The sequence below is a fragment of the Aplosporella prunicola genome, assembly GCF_010093885.1.
Source record: "Aplosporella prunicola CBS 121167 unplaced genomic scaffold K452scaffold_18, whole genome shotgun sequence".
Lineage (NCBI taxonomy): Eukaryota > Fungi > Ascomycota > Dothideomycetes > Botryosphaeriales > Aplosporellaceae > Aplosporella > Aplosporella prunicola.
Window position 1 is genome coordinate 256,615 of NW_022983546.1, and position 14,222 is coordinate 270,836.

At 59.0% G+C, this 14,222-nt stretch overlaps 6 protein-coding genes across 6 annotated transcripts; 4 read left to right on the forward strand and 2 right to left on the reverse strand.

Annotated features, from left to right (window-relative positions):
* Positions 1–3,944: 3,944 nt before the first annotated feature.
* Positions 3,945–4,807, forward strand: K452DRAFT_327822 (uncharacterized protein; the record flags this gene model as incomplete). The annotated part of the gene is made up of 2 exons (XM_033544943.1): positions 3,945–4,176; positions 4,263–4,807. 2 exons carry the CDS (start codon positions 3,945–3,947, stop codon positions 4,805–4,807), a joined length of 777 nt encoding a protein of 258 aa, XP_033395594.1.
* A 333-nt stretch (positions 4,808–5,140) lies between these two features.
* K452DRAFT_57230 (uncharacterized protein) lies at positions 5,141–6,138 on the forward strand. Its single transcript, XM_033546862.1, has one exon. The coding sequence runs from the start codon at positions 5,473–5,475 to the stop codon at positions 5,998–6,000; it is 528 nt and encodes a 175-aa protein (XP_033395595.1). The 5' UTR covers positions 5,141–5,472; the 3' UTR covers positions 6,001–6,138.
* On the reverse strand, positions 6,009–7,193 carry K452DRAFT_289265 (uncharacterized protein). Its single transcript, XM_033540793.1, has one exon. The coding sequence runs from the start codon at positions 7,162–7,164 to the stop codon at positions 6,277–6,279; it is 888 nt and encodes a 295-aa protein (XP_033395596.1). The 5' UTR covers positions 7,165–7,193; the 3' UTR covers positions 6,009–6,276.
* Positions 7,194–7,849: 656 nt separating this feature from the next.
* Positions 7,850–9,636, forward strand: K452DRAFT_352202 (uncharacterized protein; the record flags this gene model as incomplete). Its single annotated transcript, XM_033545765.1, has 4 exons — positions 7,850–8,029; positions 8,183–8,338; positions 8,426–8,989; positions 9,029–9,636. 4 exons carry the CDS (start codon positions 7,850–7,852, stop codon positions 9,497–9,499), a joined length of 1,371 nt encoding a protein of 456 aa, XP_033395597.1. The 3' UTR covers positions 9,500–9,636.
* A 954-nt stretch (positions 9,637–10,590) lies between these two features.
* On the forward strand, positions 10,591–12,353 carry K452DRAFT_253485 (uncharacterized protein). The gene is made up of 3 exons (XM_033538288.1): positions 10,591–10,689; positions 10,777–11,342; positions 11,442–12,353. The coding sequence occupies exons 1-3, from the start codon at positions 10,630–10,632 to the stop codon at positions 11,860–11,862; spliced, it is 1,047 nt and encodes a 348-aa protein (XP_033395598.1). The 5' UTR covers positions 10,591–10,629; the 3' UTR covers positions 11,863–12,353.
* Positions 12,354–13,133: 780 nt separating this feature from the next.
* On the reverse strand, positions 13,134–14,033 carry K452DRAFT_310259 (uncharacterized protein; the record flags this gene model as incomplete). The annotated part of the gene is made up of 2 exons (XM_033543319.1): positions 13,134–13,735; positions 13,796–14,033. The coding sequence occupies 2 exons, from the start codon at positions 14,031–14,033 to the stop codon at positions 13,134–13,136; spliced, it is 840 nt and encodes a 279-aa protein (XP_033395599.1).
* Positions 14,034–14,222: the final 189 nt, after the last annotated feature.

A 14,222-nucleotide genomic window follows, 5' to 3' on the forward strand; every position in this document is an offset into this window, starting at 1 on the left:
TCGACCGCGACGCCAAGCAACAATATTTTCAGCAGCATTTCAAATGCAGCTCCCGCCAGCAACATCTTTACGACTTCATCTGCCCCGGCCAAGGACAATGCTGCAACGGCAACTGCACCGCCGAACAATATCTTTGGCAACATAACTTCATCCGCCCCCTCAACAAACATCTTCGCCAGTGCTACCTCGTCCGCTCCGTCGGGCAATACATTTGGCAATGCCACCTCCGCACCTTCGACCACTCTGTTTGGCAACACCTCTTCCGAACCATCTAGCAATGCGTTTGGTGGCTCTGCGCCGACGACTAACCTCTTCGGTGGTACCACTGCGCCATCGACAAACCTTTTCAGTGCTACACCTACTACCCCTACGAAAGATGTCTCTGCTGCTGGTCCCTCTACTACTCCGGCATCCAACCCTTTTGCGTCGAACTTGTTCGGTCAGTCTACGTCTGGAACCGGCCAGCAACCGGCCACGAACATCTTCGGCTTTCCGCCGAAAGAGGCACCAAAGCCCGCAGAAACTCCGGCCACGAGCACATCCACCGAAACGCCCAAAGATACGCAGGCCGAAGCGCCCAAGAACATCTTTGCACAGCCAGCATCCACTACCAAGCCTCAGCCTGCTAGCAACTTGTTCGGGTTCCAGAGTGAAAGTCCTTCGAAGCCATCGACAAACTTGTTCGGACAGCCCCCGAGCGCTGGTGGAGACACGCCGTTGGAAAAAGAGGACGCTCCAGCGAAAGCAGACTCGGCTCCGGCAAAGAATATATTCTCTTCGTCAAACTCCAGCAATACGTTTGGATTCTCTGCGCAGGGTCCGTCCGCGTCGGCTTTCTCTCAATCCACAGCTAGCGCGCCGGCGAATGATGCAGCCGCCGAGCAAACCACGGAGAAGGCAGCAAACCCGTTTGCCAACATCTTCAGCTCGCAATCGAAGACGCCTCAGTTTGGTGCTACTCCTCCACCTACTGAATCAAGCCAATCGCCATTCAAGCCTGCAACAGAAGTCACGGAAAAACAGACAAGTGAAGCAGCATCCCCCAAACCGAACCTGTTTCAATCAATTGCTCCTCCTTCCAGCCCGAAGCCCTCGTTTTCTGGAAACTCGTTTTCCACTACGCCAGAGAGCAGCCCGGCCAAGGCTGCTGCTCCTCCTGTTCAATCACCCGCCTCAACTAAGGCTCCTGTGAACGCGAGTAAACCAAGCACCACCCAGGCCGAGCCTTCAAAGCCAAAGGACCCCCAGATGCGCGCTTTGGCACGCCAGCGTAGGCTTAACATTTTTGTCAAGAACAAGTTGGCGCAAAAGTCCGACGAGGGCGATTACACGGAACTGTTCAAGTTTTATATCACTCAACACGAAGATATCAAGGCTTCTATCGCAGCCGGCCAACCAAGTGCAATGGATGGAAGCAGTGGTTCCGGGACGACCAACGGTGCCTTTGGGGGTTCCGTCTCGTCGCCCTCTAAGAGCAACGGCAAACGCAAGGTGGACGAGGAATTGGAAGCCGGCGCAGCTGATGAATCATCCAAAAAGGCTAAATCCGGCGGCATGTTTGGAGGATCGCAAACTGCAAACATTTTCAACAGCATCGTCAACAAGTCCACCCAGTCTCCGCGTAATGAGCCCGCCGCATCGACGAACTTGGAAGCCGGCCCATCAAATGCTAACGTCTTCGGCGCGTCTGCGTCCAGCCCGATCAAATTCGGTGCCAATGCTTCGGCACCTTCTGCTGGTAGTCCGTTGAAGTTCGGAGCTACCGGTACCACCTCTGGGTCTACAACTCCTACAGGCAGTCCCGCCGCGAAGCCGATGTTCAACTTTTCCACCCAATCGTCCAAGAGCTCGTTCAATGAAAAGACTGCGGAGGAATCCAAGGATGCCTCGGCCGATGAGGACAACGCGTCAAAGCGTAAGGAGACCGAGGGCTCCACCAACGGTGGGCTGTTTTCGCGCGCATCGACACCCGGACTCTCGAGCGGTGGTTCTGTTCTCAACAGTCGCCAGGCTTCTCCGGATGCCCGTAACATTTTCGGTCACATTTCTCAGGATGAGAGCAGTAACAAGGAGGACGATGATGGAGAGGACGATGATGATGACGCAGAAACTTCTGGCCAGAATGAAGAAAGCGGAGACAGGGAGAATGAGGCCAGCACCACTCCCGAACCAACGGCCTCGGGGCGTTCGGATGGCTTGTTTGGCCGCATCACCAAGGATGACAAGGGCGCTCCCGTCTTCGGTACTCCGGAGCAGGGCAAGCCTGCCTCTGCCAACCCCTTTGGCTTCCCGTCTTCTAGCTACGACTCGCCGGTCGGATCCAAGACGGGCCCTGTGCTCAAGACGTGGAACGGCGACTCGGCATCGCCTATCAAGTTTGGTTCGTCACAACCCGCGCCTTCCAGCAGCGACAGTTCTAGCCAGAAAGATGCACCGGCGGCGACTTCGTCGAACCCGTTTGCCAATCTCGCTGGGATCGGCGGAACGCCCTCGTTTAAGTTCACAGCGCCGTCGACTTCGACGCCCCCTCCGGCCAGCGACTCCTCGCCCTTCAAGTTCAACCCCGCGCCCGCGACGCCGAGCGCCGGTGGCTCGTCCGTCTTCGCGTCCGCGCTGGGTTCGCGCGCCACGACGCCGGGTCTTTCGACGGGCGCATCGGAGAACGAGACTAGCGGTGCGGAGAATGATACAGGCGACGAGCGACCGACGCCGACGGCGGAGGACAAGGAGGCCATGAGCGCGCGCACGGCCCTCACCGAACAGGACAAGGTGACGTACGATGTGCTGTTCGACACGGCGCCGGGGCCGAGTGTGACGTTGATGCGGCTGGTGGACCGGGACCCGGCGGAGGGCAAGGTGGGGAAGAAGTGGGAGACTGTGTCGAAGGGGCCGTTGAGGGTGTTGAAGCACAAGGAGACGGGCAAGGCGAGTTTGTTGTTGAAGGCGGAGCCGTTGGGGCGGGCGGTGGTGAACGCCAGACTCCAGAAGGGGTTCCAGTACAAGCGCGCGAAGGCGAAGTTCGCAATGCTAACGTTGGCTGGGGAGGACGGGAAGCCGGCTACTCAGTTTGTCAAGTTTGAGGAGGATGAGGTTTGTGTCAAGTTTGTGGCGGTTTGCGAGGAGAACAAGTCGTAGGTAGGCGGTGGAATGCATATGTAGGAGGGCATGAGGGCGTTTGGGTGGAGTTGAGGGTATGGGACTGGATGCTTTTTTTTCTTTTCTTTTCTCTTTGCTGCTTTTTGTTCGTTGTTGTTTCTGGTTTGAGGGGTTAATGCGTGGGCGAGCATGTTAGGAAGAGGCATCGAGATTGAGTGAGAGACAAGGGGAGAAAACAAAAAGTAGTATGCGGTATGATGCATGGATGGATGGATGCATGGATGAGCGATGCACGCGCCACGCAAAACTGCACTGGGTATGGGGTTGGCATTAGTTAGCGCAGCAGTCAGTCAGTCAGTTAGCTAAGATAGGTAGGCAAGGTCGTGTAGTAGGCAGGCATATATACATAGAGAAGATACGAATGGACTACCTAGTTAGGTACCTACAGTTCAGTGCGTGCAGCATGGAACTCAGACATGGAGCATGACGGGAGGCAGCGGGATCGGCGCGGCCGTCGGCGCTAGTTTCACCCGGCGCTAGCGCCAATGCGGCCGCCGGGCAACGGGCAAAGTAAACACACGGCTTGCATGACAACCGGCTTTCCCGCAGCAACAACACCTGCCTTGCCCACCCCATCCCACATCCCACCTACGCTATCTCACACACGAAACCGCCGACGCCCAACAACTTCACGCAAGGTGTCCCACGTATACACATACATACACACAGCAGAGCACCAACCCAGCAACCCACCCACAACAACAACAACAACAACAACAACAACAACAGCACGCAGCCAGCGCCGCCAAGCCACGCCCCGCCCGCAACGAGCCAAACCAGCAGCCAGCATGGCCACAGCCGTCGCCTTCGACCCCTCAGCGAGCGCGATGCGCGCGCCGCTCTCGACCGCTGACGCGCCCTCGATGGCGGACTCGCTGCCGACCGTGAACTTTGGGTTCGAGGACCTGCGGGCGCGCATGGCGAGCTTCTCGTCGCGGTTCGACGCCTTTATCGAGCAGGGGCGCAAGCGGGTGCTCGAGGAGCGGAACCAGTTCCGGATCAATCTTGCCGAGCTGCAGGGTGAGTGGAGGCCGAGCAAGAAGAAGTCGAAGATGAACGGCACGGCAAGAGCAGATGGCTAACACGGTGTTTTTCCCGGCACGCAGAGGACGAGCGCCAGAAACAGCGCGACATTGAGATACTCTCGCTGAAAGCGACGACGCACACGCAGACAGTGGCCAAAGAAGCGCAAGAGACGCACGAGATGCACCAGGCCATCACGCAGCTCAGCAATCGCCGCTCCGAGCAAGAAACGCGCCGCAGCGCCCTCCAAGCCCAAATCAGCGCCGCCCAGGCCCAGCTGGCCGCCAAGCGCGAGCTGCAGGCCAAGCACGCCCGCTACCGCGACGCCATGGCCCGCGCCAACGGCCCCGAACTCGCCTTCTGGACCGACTACCTGTGCCTGCGCATCGAGGGCGCGGGCGAGGACGACCGCCTCAAGTTCGTCTACTCGCATGTCGATGACCGCGATTGGGACCGCGAGGCTGCCTTCGTCCTCGATATGAGCTGCCGCGAATACGCCGTCCCGGTTTGCAGACCTAAGCTTGAGCAGGAGGAGGTCGAGCGCGTGCTGGAGAGGTTGAATGAGACGAGGGAACTGAGTGCTTTCTTGAAGGGCATGCGCGAGCTGTTTGTCGAGGCGATGAAGTAGGTGCTTGCTTGCTACCTACCTAGGTACTGCTGCTGGCAGAGTCGCCGCCTTCCTTTTCCGTTCATGTTCATGTTTCCTGTTCTGCCGGTCCATTCTTCCAGGCCACAGCAGTTCCATGCAGGCAGCACATACACACGGCAACCCCATTACGACGTCCCGCGCGCATGCATGCGTAAGCCACGCCCGCCGGACATGGGGATAGCCCGGATTGCCGCTTTGGACATTGCGATCTGCCTATTGGCGGTTTCTCGTTCCGGTCGCGTACGAGGGCGCAGCGGGGGGGGGGGGCGTGCGTACCTAGGCGTTGTTTTTTGGCTGTGCTTTCTTTTGGGGGACGCAAATACTGGGGATCTGCCTATACGACAATATGGCAGTGGCTTTTGCGTAGGAGTTTCAGTGTCATGCAGCAGTAGTGCACGACGGGTTAATGCACGGGCTACCTAGGTGTGTGCCTGCTTTTAGCAACGTTCTTCTTTCGTTCTTTTCATCATTGATGCGTTCGTGCGGGCACGGATTTGTTGTTTCTTGCTCTGCAATGCTTGGTCGCGTTGAAGATTGATGATGATTGATTGAATTCGGGTTTCGATTCAGATCAGCCTTGGTGGTGCTGGTCTTGTGCTGGCCTGCTCTCCTAGTCGCTGTTGCTATTGCTATGCCGTGCTGTGATGCCCGTCCATCCACTAAAGAAGGGAACGCTCAGAGCACGCAAACACGCAAACAAGCAGACCGAGAGAGAGCCGTCTAAAAAGCGCGTGCGAACGACGCGCGCCATGGATGAGGACAACAATGCCGCAAAAGATAAAAAACAGAGAGACAGACACAGAGACACAGAAAAAACACAGGAAAACAAACGCCCGCCGCCGCCTTTGCCACGCCGTGCAAACTATGCCGGAGAAGATGCCCAAGAGGAAAAAAAAAAAACACAGCAACAAAGCAAACAAACAGCAAAATCAAGGCCCGCAACGGCGACAAATAAAGGCGAAGCAGAATCGAACAGAAAAATACCAAGAGAAAAACGGACAAGAAGGCGGGAGATTCGGGAAGAACTAGCCTCGGCCTCGGTCTTGAGGGGGCGTTTGCGAACGGTAACGGTTAACGGCGAAGAAATGATGATGACGATGGAAATAATAAAAAATGATGAGCCTGTATCCCAGCCAGTTGCCCGCCTCCCAGTAAAAAAAAAAGAATCCTAGTTTAGCCGAGCCCAGTTATGTGTGTGTGCGAGAAAAATATAGGGTATTGCGCCAGAGAGATGGAGGAGGTGGTTGTTGATGCGGAGAGTAGAGTAGGTAGGTGGTTGTTGATGACGATGATGAGCAAGCAGTTGTTAACGCCGAACCCCGTGAGTGTGCATGCAAGCTTGCTTGAGTGGAAGATTCAAAGCGCGACTGCCCCGCCCGCCGCGAAACACAGAAACAGAAAGATCAAAAGGACTTTTTTTTTTTTATTGTTGTTGTTGTTATTGTCGTTTATGCGGGGGCGGAGGGCGGTGCGGGCGGCATGGAGCGGTCGTGGGGATTCGTGGGCACGAGGCTGCCCGCCGTCGCCGCTGGTATCGAGTACTGGATCTGATGGCCGATCTCGCCGCGTTCCTGTGCCCGCTCGAGGTACTTCTCCCAGTCGGCGTCCATAGGGTGCGGTTGTTGGTGCTGGTGCTCGCGGCGGGCGGCGGCGGCCATAAGGCGCTGGTTGAGGGGGATGCCGATGCTCTGGAGGCGGGCGTCGGTGTCGTCGGCCTCGTCTTCGCTGTGGTGGTTGTCCTCGTCATCGTCCATCATGTCGGCATCGGCGGAGGTTTGTTGCTGCTGCTGTTGGTGTTGTTGGAGGTGGTGGTGCTGTTGCTGCTGCTGGTGGCGACGACGGGCAGCACCGCCGCTGCCGCAGTCCTCGATGGCCACCTCAATGTCCGTTTTCACGTTGATGCTGTCGCCGTTGCGGCCGCGCGCGACGCGGTGCCGCCTCGTGTCGACCCAAGGCCCGATCTCGTTGGCAGTCGTGTCCTGGACGCGGATGCCCTCGTCGCGCTCGTACCGCTCACGAGCCCACAGCGTGCCCTCCCAGCGGCACAGCGACGCAATCTCAGCCTCGGTCAGACGCAGCTCGTCGAAGGCGCGGAACAGGCGGGCGTGGTGCGGGAAGCGTCCCAGGCGCTTGCGGTGAGGCGGATGCGAGTAGTTCAGCCCCGGGTAGCGTGCCTCGATGCTGTCGAGTGAGCCGTAGAAGGTTGCCGTCTCGATGCGTACCTCGCCCACCAGGTTCTTGCTCAGGTGTGCCGAGAAGGATGACGGGTCCTCGGGCCGCGGGTTAGGAAAGAGGTGGTTGTAGACGACGACGGAGACTGGCAGTTTCCGGTGCATGATGGTGGTGGTGGCTGTAGTTGTGGTTGTGGTTGTGGTGTTGAGCGAGGGGAGAGAGGAAGGGAGAAGGATGAGGAGAGAGAGAGAAAGAGAGAAGGGGAGAGAGAGAGAGGGAGGGAGCGATCGCGAAAAGCGAGAAAGTTAAGGAGAGTTTGGATTTGGTGAGGCTTGGGGCGTCGGCGTGGGATATACTATTAAGGAGGGAAATTACAAGGGTGCGGTTCCCTTGTTATGCAGCCGCCAGGGTCTCGGCTGGCAGTAAGTAGCTTCAGCGGACTGCTGGCAGAGGCTGGGTTTAGGCGGCGCCCTTCACCGCATTGCCGGCCAGCCAGCTCACGGCAGCTGCTGCACACGCAAGGGTCATCAGTGGATATGCGACTGCGGTGAATCGCCCAGTCAATGTCAAGCACTTGATTGCACTTGACACGGACTGTCCCCAGTTCACTTCTTCCCAGCCTCACTGGTTTGGCGGGCCATCATTCACCAACCGCTCCATCCATGTCTGGCACCCTACTGCTCTCGAGTCGGTCCGCTCGGCCTCGGCCCTACGCCTGACGTGGCCAAGTTGTGTGTAGCCCTGTCGCCGGTCTGCCCGCCTCTGCCCGCCTCAGCCCCGAAAATAGCCTGCTTAGTCTGCAATCATCCGCAATCTTCGCCGCTCTCCCGCCCACACGTGATCGGAGCCATGTCGACCTTTGACGGCTTTTTCCCCGAATTCGAAGCCATCCGCATCGATTGCTTCCGTCCCCTCCCCGGACGCCCCCCACCGCTAGCCTGCTTCCTCTCCCATGTCCACTCTGACCACCTCCGCGGTCTCGAGTCGCTGCGTGCCCCTTTCGTCTACTGCTCCCGCGCCACGCGCCAGGTAAGCCTGCGTCGTCCGAACACGCGCCCCCAGCTGCATGCAACCTCATGACCCTGCTGCCAGATTCTTCTGCGCCTTGAACGCTACCCCCACCGCATCAACTTCGCCAATGGCATCCTCGAGGCCCGCAAGCAGTCTTACGCCCACCTTAAGACCTTGCTGAAGCCCATCCCACTCGACACGCCCACCACCATCGAGCTCTCCCCCGGAAATGCCGTCCGCGTCACCCTCCTCGACGCCAACCACTGCGTCGGCGCCGTCATGTTCCTAATCCAGTCTCGCGCCAAGGCTGTCCTGTACACCGGCGACGTCAGAGCCGAGCTGTGATGGCTCGACTCGCTGCTGCGCAACCCCGTCCTGCTGCCCTACACACTACCCGCCCGCCGCCTCGACAAGATATATCTCGATACTACCTTCGCCAGCGCCTCCGCTGCCGACCAAGATTTCCCGTCCAAGGCTGACGGCGTACGCGAGCTGCTGGACAAGGTCGCACGGTACCCGCCGGACACAATCTTTCACTTTGAGGCGTGGACGTTCGGGTACGAGGACGTGTGGGTGGCACTCGCCGCCTTCCTGGACAGTCCCATCCACCTGGATCAGTACCGCTGGCGGCTGTACAAGTCACTCGAGGTAGCCGGCGCGCCCGAGGCACCGCCACTGTGCGGGTTTGACCTCGGCAATCATCGGCAGCGAGGCTGCTTGACGACGGACCCACACGTGCGTTTGCACAGCTGCGAGCGTGGGACGCCGTGCCCCGTCGTCGACGGCAATGCCGCTGTCGTGCAAATCGTGCCGGTTGTGACGCGCCGGTACGATGGTACCCACGTTCCCGAGGCGGGCCGTGGCGGCGGGAAAGGCAACCTTGACCGCATCGCCGAGCTGGAGGCTCCTGCCGCGGTGTTGCCCCGTATCCACGCCCTCTGCGCCCAGCATCTGCAAGACCGGACACTGCTCGCCGAAGTCGAGACTATGCTGACCTCTGGAACACTGACTGAACAGGGCCTCCGCATCCGTCTCGACACCGATGACGCCTGGGACCTGGACGTTGACGCCGACGCACCCGCCCATACTCTCAACGACCTTGTCGCCCTGCTCGCACGAACCGCCCAGCCCGCAACCGCCGACTCTGCCGTCCCGGACACTCCGCTCCCACGCACCATCACGTTCCCATATTCGCGCCACGCCTCTCACCGTGAGCTATGCGGCTTGGCGCGCGCCCTCGCGCCGCGGGATGTGTATCCCTGCACGGTAGATGAGGATGCGTGGACACCGGAGAGCGGGATGCGTGCGCTGTTTGGGCGGTTTTGCTCCGGTGACGTTTTTGCGCATGATGAGATGATGATGAGGAAGCGAGAGATGGCAGATGAAGGGACGAGGAGAGAGGAACAGGGTGGGGAGAGAATAGAAAAGGACGGTGATGATGATGGAGGAGAGTGCCAAAAAAAGACGGAGAGAAACTTGCGTGATTGATCTAGGCGACGATGACGACACGAGCGATACAGGAAACGAGGACGAGGAAGGCATTAACAACAACAGCAAGAGCCCAGAAGATGCAGGCAGACACAAACACCACGAAAAACCCACAATCCTGACAGCAGCCAAAACCACAGCCCACGACGAAGCTAACGACAGAAACGACGAAAACAAAACCCTCGCCTATACCCCAACCCGTCCCGCCAAACGCGCCAGACACAGCACCGCCTCGCCTACTCCATCTGCAACCGTCACTTCAGCCATGACCACACACTCCGCGCGTCAGAGCCCGAAACAGAGCCCGAGACGGCGCATCAGCCACTGGGCCCACAGCGCAGCACATACAGACATTCTTCGCCGTCTTCTGTTTGATGATGATGATGATGAAGATGACGAGTGCGGCGAAGCTAGGATGGGGTGGGCCGAGTTTGGAGGGCTGCTTTCTGCGCGTGCAGACCCGGAGAGCGAGGTCGAGTTGTAGGTAGGGCTGGATGGATGAGGGGTTTCAGGGCGTTTGGTGCGGAGGAAGGAGTTAGTTTGTTCATACGCTCTTGACGCGTTGCTCACCCCTCGTGATAGTGTAACTGTAGGAATATAGAGGATGCTTTGTGCTCGCGGATGTTTCGTGTCTGCATACCTTTGGAAGTGCGTTTGTACCCTTTGGTTTTTTGGGGTTGTATGCCTTGATAGAGTGATCTGGTGCTTATGAATGTTCGTGCTTCCGTGTGTTGTTGAATCGGATTATGTATAGTATATTTTTACCTTTGTATAGGTACTTAGTGCATACTAGCCGTAGCGTAATGGTTTACTATTAACACCGAAGAAGTACTTTATAGGTATAGTAGATATATTTGGTAAAGTAGAGTGAATGGACAATTGCGCCTGAACCATGGGCCAGTCGGAGGAAGGCCGCGCTCGGACCCTCGATGCAGGCGGAAGGCGACCGCGGTGGCCGCCGCTCCGCAACAACGACTTTCTTTGAGCGCATCACCGTCACCAGCTCCATCTCCACCCAATCTGCACCTCCCCCTATCCTCAACCACATCGCCAGCTGTGCCCTCCGTCCAACCACCCGACCACGCCCAACAGCACACCCGACTCCTCGCGACCGTCTCGCAGCCGCAACCATGGACTACGACATGCTGGGGATGGACGCCGTCGACGGCGTGCAAGTGAAGATCCGCGAGGTTAGTGTGGCCCGCGCATAGCAGCGAACAAAGCAAGCAAGCAAAGCAATCAAGCAGAACAGGCGCTCACAAAAAGCTCATACACAGGCGGACAACGTGGCGGTGGACTTTGTGCTGAAGAACGTGGACCTGGCGTTTGCGAACTCGCTGCGGCGGGTGATGCTGGCCGAGATCCCGACCATGGCCATCGACCTGGTCGAGGTGGAGAAGAACACGTCGGTGCTGGCCGACGAGTTCCTGTGCCACCGGCTGGGCCTGATACCACTGAACTCGAAGAACGTCGACGACGTGCTGTACACGCGCGACTGCGACTGCGAGCAGTACTGCGAGCAGTGCAGCGTCGTGCTCAGCCTCAACGCGCGCTGCACCGGCGACGAGGTCATGACCGTCTATGCGCGCGACCTCGTCGTCTCCGAGTCCCGCGCTAACGAGTGGGTGGGCTCGCCCGTCATCACTGACCCGGACGGCCATGGCGCCATCATCTGCAAGCTGCGCAAGGGCCAGGAACTCAAGATGAAGTGCATTGCGAAGAAGGGTATCGCCAAGGAGCACTCCAAGTGGGCGCCCACGGCCGCCATCGGCTTCGAGTACGATCCGTACAACAAGCTCCGCCACCTGGACTACTGGTTCGAAGAGGACCCCGTTGCCGAGTGGTAAGTAGTCCCAGCACCTCACCCACATCCACACCCACACCCATACATGCACACACATAAACATAAACAAGCCACCAAGCTAACCCCCCCTTCCCACAGGCCCATCTCCGACAACGCGCAATTCGAAGGCGACCCCCCCCAAAAAGGCGACAGTTTCGACTACGACGCGGCGCCGAGCCAATTCTACTTCAACCTCGAAACAGTCGGCGGCCTCGAGCCCGACGTCATCATGCAGCAGGGCATCCGGGTGCTGCAGCAGAAGCTGGCGGCCGTGATCCAAGAGCTCACGGGGTCGGGCAGCGGCGGCGGCGGCATGCCGGGCGAGATGGACGGGGCGGGCTTTGGCGGCGCGCGCAGCCCGGACATGGGCGGTGCGGGCACTGCGTACGGCGGCGCCGGCCTCGACCAGGGCTTCACCACGCCGTATGGCGCGCCGGGCGCTGGCGGCGGGAGTGTCTGGGGCGGCGCGGCTACGCCGTTTGGTGCCCAGCCGTATGGCGGTGGTGGGGCGGGGTGGTAGGATCGAATCGTCTGAGGAGAAAGAGAGCGTCGTGGCTTGGCTTGGCTGCATGTCCGACGGCAACTTCATTACTCGGATGAACCTATGGAGAAATGGATGCATGGACGAGCCGCTGATGGAGAGCGCGGTAGCGGAAGCGAGAGACTGGCAAGCAAGCAACCAAGGCAAGCGGCAGTGCAAGCGCAGGCGCAGGCGCGCTTGAGACCAAGACCAAGATCAAGATTGGGCGCAGTTGCAGTGGTTGCGTGGGTGGCTGGGTGTAGGAGTAGGAGTACAGACCGAAGCGAAGGGAAGCAAAAGCAAAAACGGAAAGGAAAGGAGAGAAAGCATAAAGAAAGGAAGGAAGGAAAGAAGGAAGGAAGGAAGGAATGACCCCGTTCCCTTTGAGTTGAAGTACGGATCCGTATACACACATACAAATTAAGATAAGATAGATAATGGATGAATGGATGAATGAAAGAATGAGAGAACGAATGAAAGAAAGGAAGGAAAAGAGATAGGTATTTGACTGCAATCAGTGACGTGACGTGCGTAACGGGTGTGTGTCAAAGTAGTTGATTCATTGCATTGGGAACTAGCTACCTAGCTACCTATCTTAGGCTTTCAAGCATTCAAGCAAGCAAACAAGCAAGCACGCACGCCCGTCCCTCTGTCTGTCCATGTGTCCGTCCATAGAAGAAGCACCGCATCCCATCCCACCCCCATTGCCAGCCACATCACTACCGAGCACGATCCAGGTCTGGGTAGGTGTCTAGACTGCCATGCCAGCGCGGTTGCTTGCCGCTCGAAGGCTAGATAGGTTGCCGCTACGTTGGGGTGAGTTGTAGTATGGTGGGTGGGTGATGTGAGAGGGATGGGTGGGGTCGCTGGCCGAGTACTCGGCCGGCTTGTTGTGTGTACAGTGCAGGCGAGTGCTATGCTTCGCCTTTGTCGCAGCGTGTGGTGCCGAGTGCGGAGGGCGTGCAGTGTGATGCAAGAAACAGCAGTGGGGAGGACTGGTGCGATGCCGTTTGTGGTGCTGCTGGTTGCTGGTCTTGGAGTGTGCGTGCTGGGGTATGTTGATGTTGATGTTGATGTGTTGTGGGTTGGTGGGTAATGCTTGCTTGCTTTGTGTGCATTTCGTTGGGTCGTAGAGTCGTGCCTTTCGCTGTTTCCTTTCCTTTCCTTTCCGTTCCGTTCCTTGCTGTTTTGGCGACTTGAGAAGAAGCGCGTGGCTGGCTGTTTGCTTCTGTCGTTCGCGCACTCGTCTGCCATCCCGCTGCCCCATTCCTCTACCGCGCCCTCCCGCCAAAAGCGCCGCGCTTAGAGCTGCGAGTGCTGCGGCCCTGGCCGGCCTCGACGCCCTCGCCCTCATCCACCTCCATCGCATCGTCCTCGTCCTCCCTCTGCGCCTGCACAGCCGGCTGGCCGCGCTCGCCCCTCTTCCCGCCCGCCTTGCTCTGCTCATCCAGCTTCTCCTCGACCTTAGCGCGCAGACGGTCCTCCCTCGCCTTCAGCGCGGCGCGCTCACTCGCCGCCGCCTTGACCCCCGCTATCTGCGCCTCCAGCTCCGCAAGCGAGTCGTCGCAGCGGGCGCGCCACGCGCCCAGCGCCGCCGTCATGCCCGGCGCGGCTCCGGGGCGCAGGTCGCGCAGCGGGGCCGCCGACGTGATGGCCACGCGCGCCGCGGCCGGGTTCAGCGTCCCGGCTATCAGGCCCGAGTGGATGGCCGTGATGAGAAGGTCTTCGAGCGCCCGCGTCGTGCCGATCTCTAGCTTCGTGCTCAGCGATGCGTAGGTGAGGTTTGCGGGGTCGGCGGCGAGCGGGAGCAGCGAGAGGAGCTTCAGCTTGTGCGCTTGCGCGGGGCTGAGGGCTGGGAGGCTGGGCTGTGCTGCTGTGAGTGCGGAAGTGCGTGTTAGTTAAGATTGAATGGGTTTGTTGTGCTGTGACGTACTGGTGTAGTCTTGCCATGTGCCCCAGGAAAAGACCTCGAGGAGGCGCAGGTGTCCGGCGTACTCGGGTGAGGCGCGCAGGCCTTGGATGGTTGGGGCTTGGAGCAGCTCGGCGAAGACGTAGGTGTTGGCGGCCGAGGTGGCTTGGGTGACGAGGTCGGCGGCGGCGCGGGGAGAGGTGGCGGCCTTGGAGAGGGCCAGGAAGGGCTCGAGGGCGTTGAGGGCGCGCGTCTGCTCCATGGTTTGGGTGGGTAGTATGAGAGGTAGATGGTGTAGCGGGAATGGATACCTAGATGGTGTCGTAGGTAGCACCCTAGCTCCCACCTTAAAGGCGGTGTCTTGTGGCAGAATGTAATCAATCTGGACCGCCGGACTCGCCTCACGTGCCTCGGCTTGTCAGTTGCTGTTGCATCCACTTTGGCTCTTTTG

Excerpts from the sequence above, each read along its gene's own strand:
- K452DRAFT_289265 (XM_033540793.1), bottom strand. The coding sequence starts at position 7,164 with ATGCACCGGAAACTGCCAGTCTCCGTCGTCGTCTACAACCACCTCTTT.
- K452DRAFT_253485 (XM_033538288.1), top strand. The coding sequence starts at position 10,630 with ATGGACTACGACATGCTGGGGATGGACGCCGTCGACGGCGTGCAAGTG. Across the intron at positions 10,690-10,776 it reads TGCAAGTGAAGATCCGCGAG|GCGGACAACGTGGCGGTGGA; the intron begins GTTAGTGTGGCC and ends GCTCATACACAG. Across the intron at positions 11,343-11,441 it reads GAGGACCCCGTTGCCGAGTG|GCCCATCTCCGACAACGCGC; the intron begins GTAAGTAGTCCC and ends CCCTTCCCACAG.
- K452DRAFT_57230 (XM_033546862.1), top strand. The coding sequence starts at position 5,473 with ATGCCCGTCCATCCACTAAAGAAGGGAACGCTCAGAGCACGCAAACAC.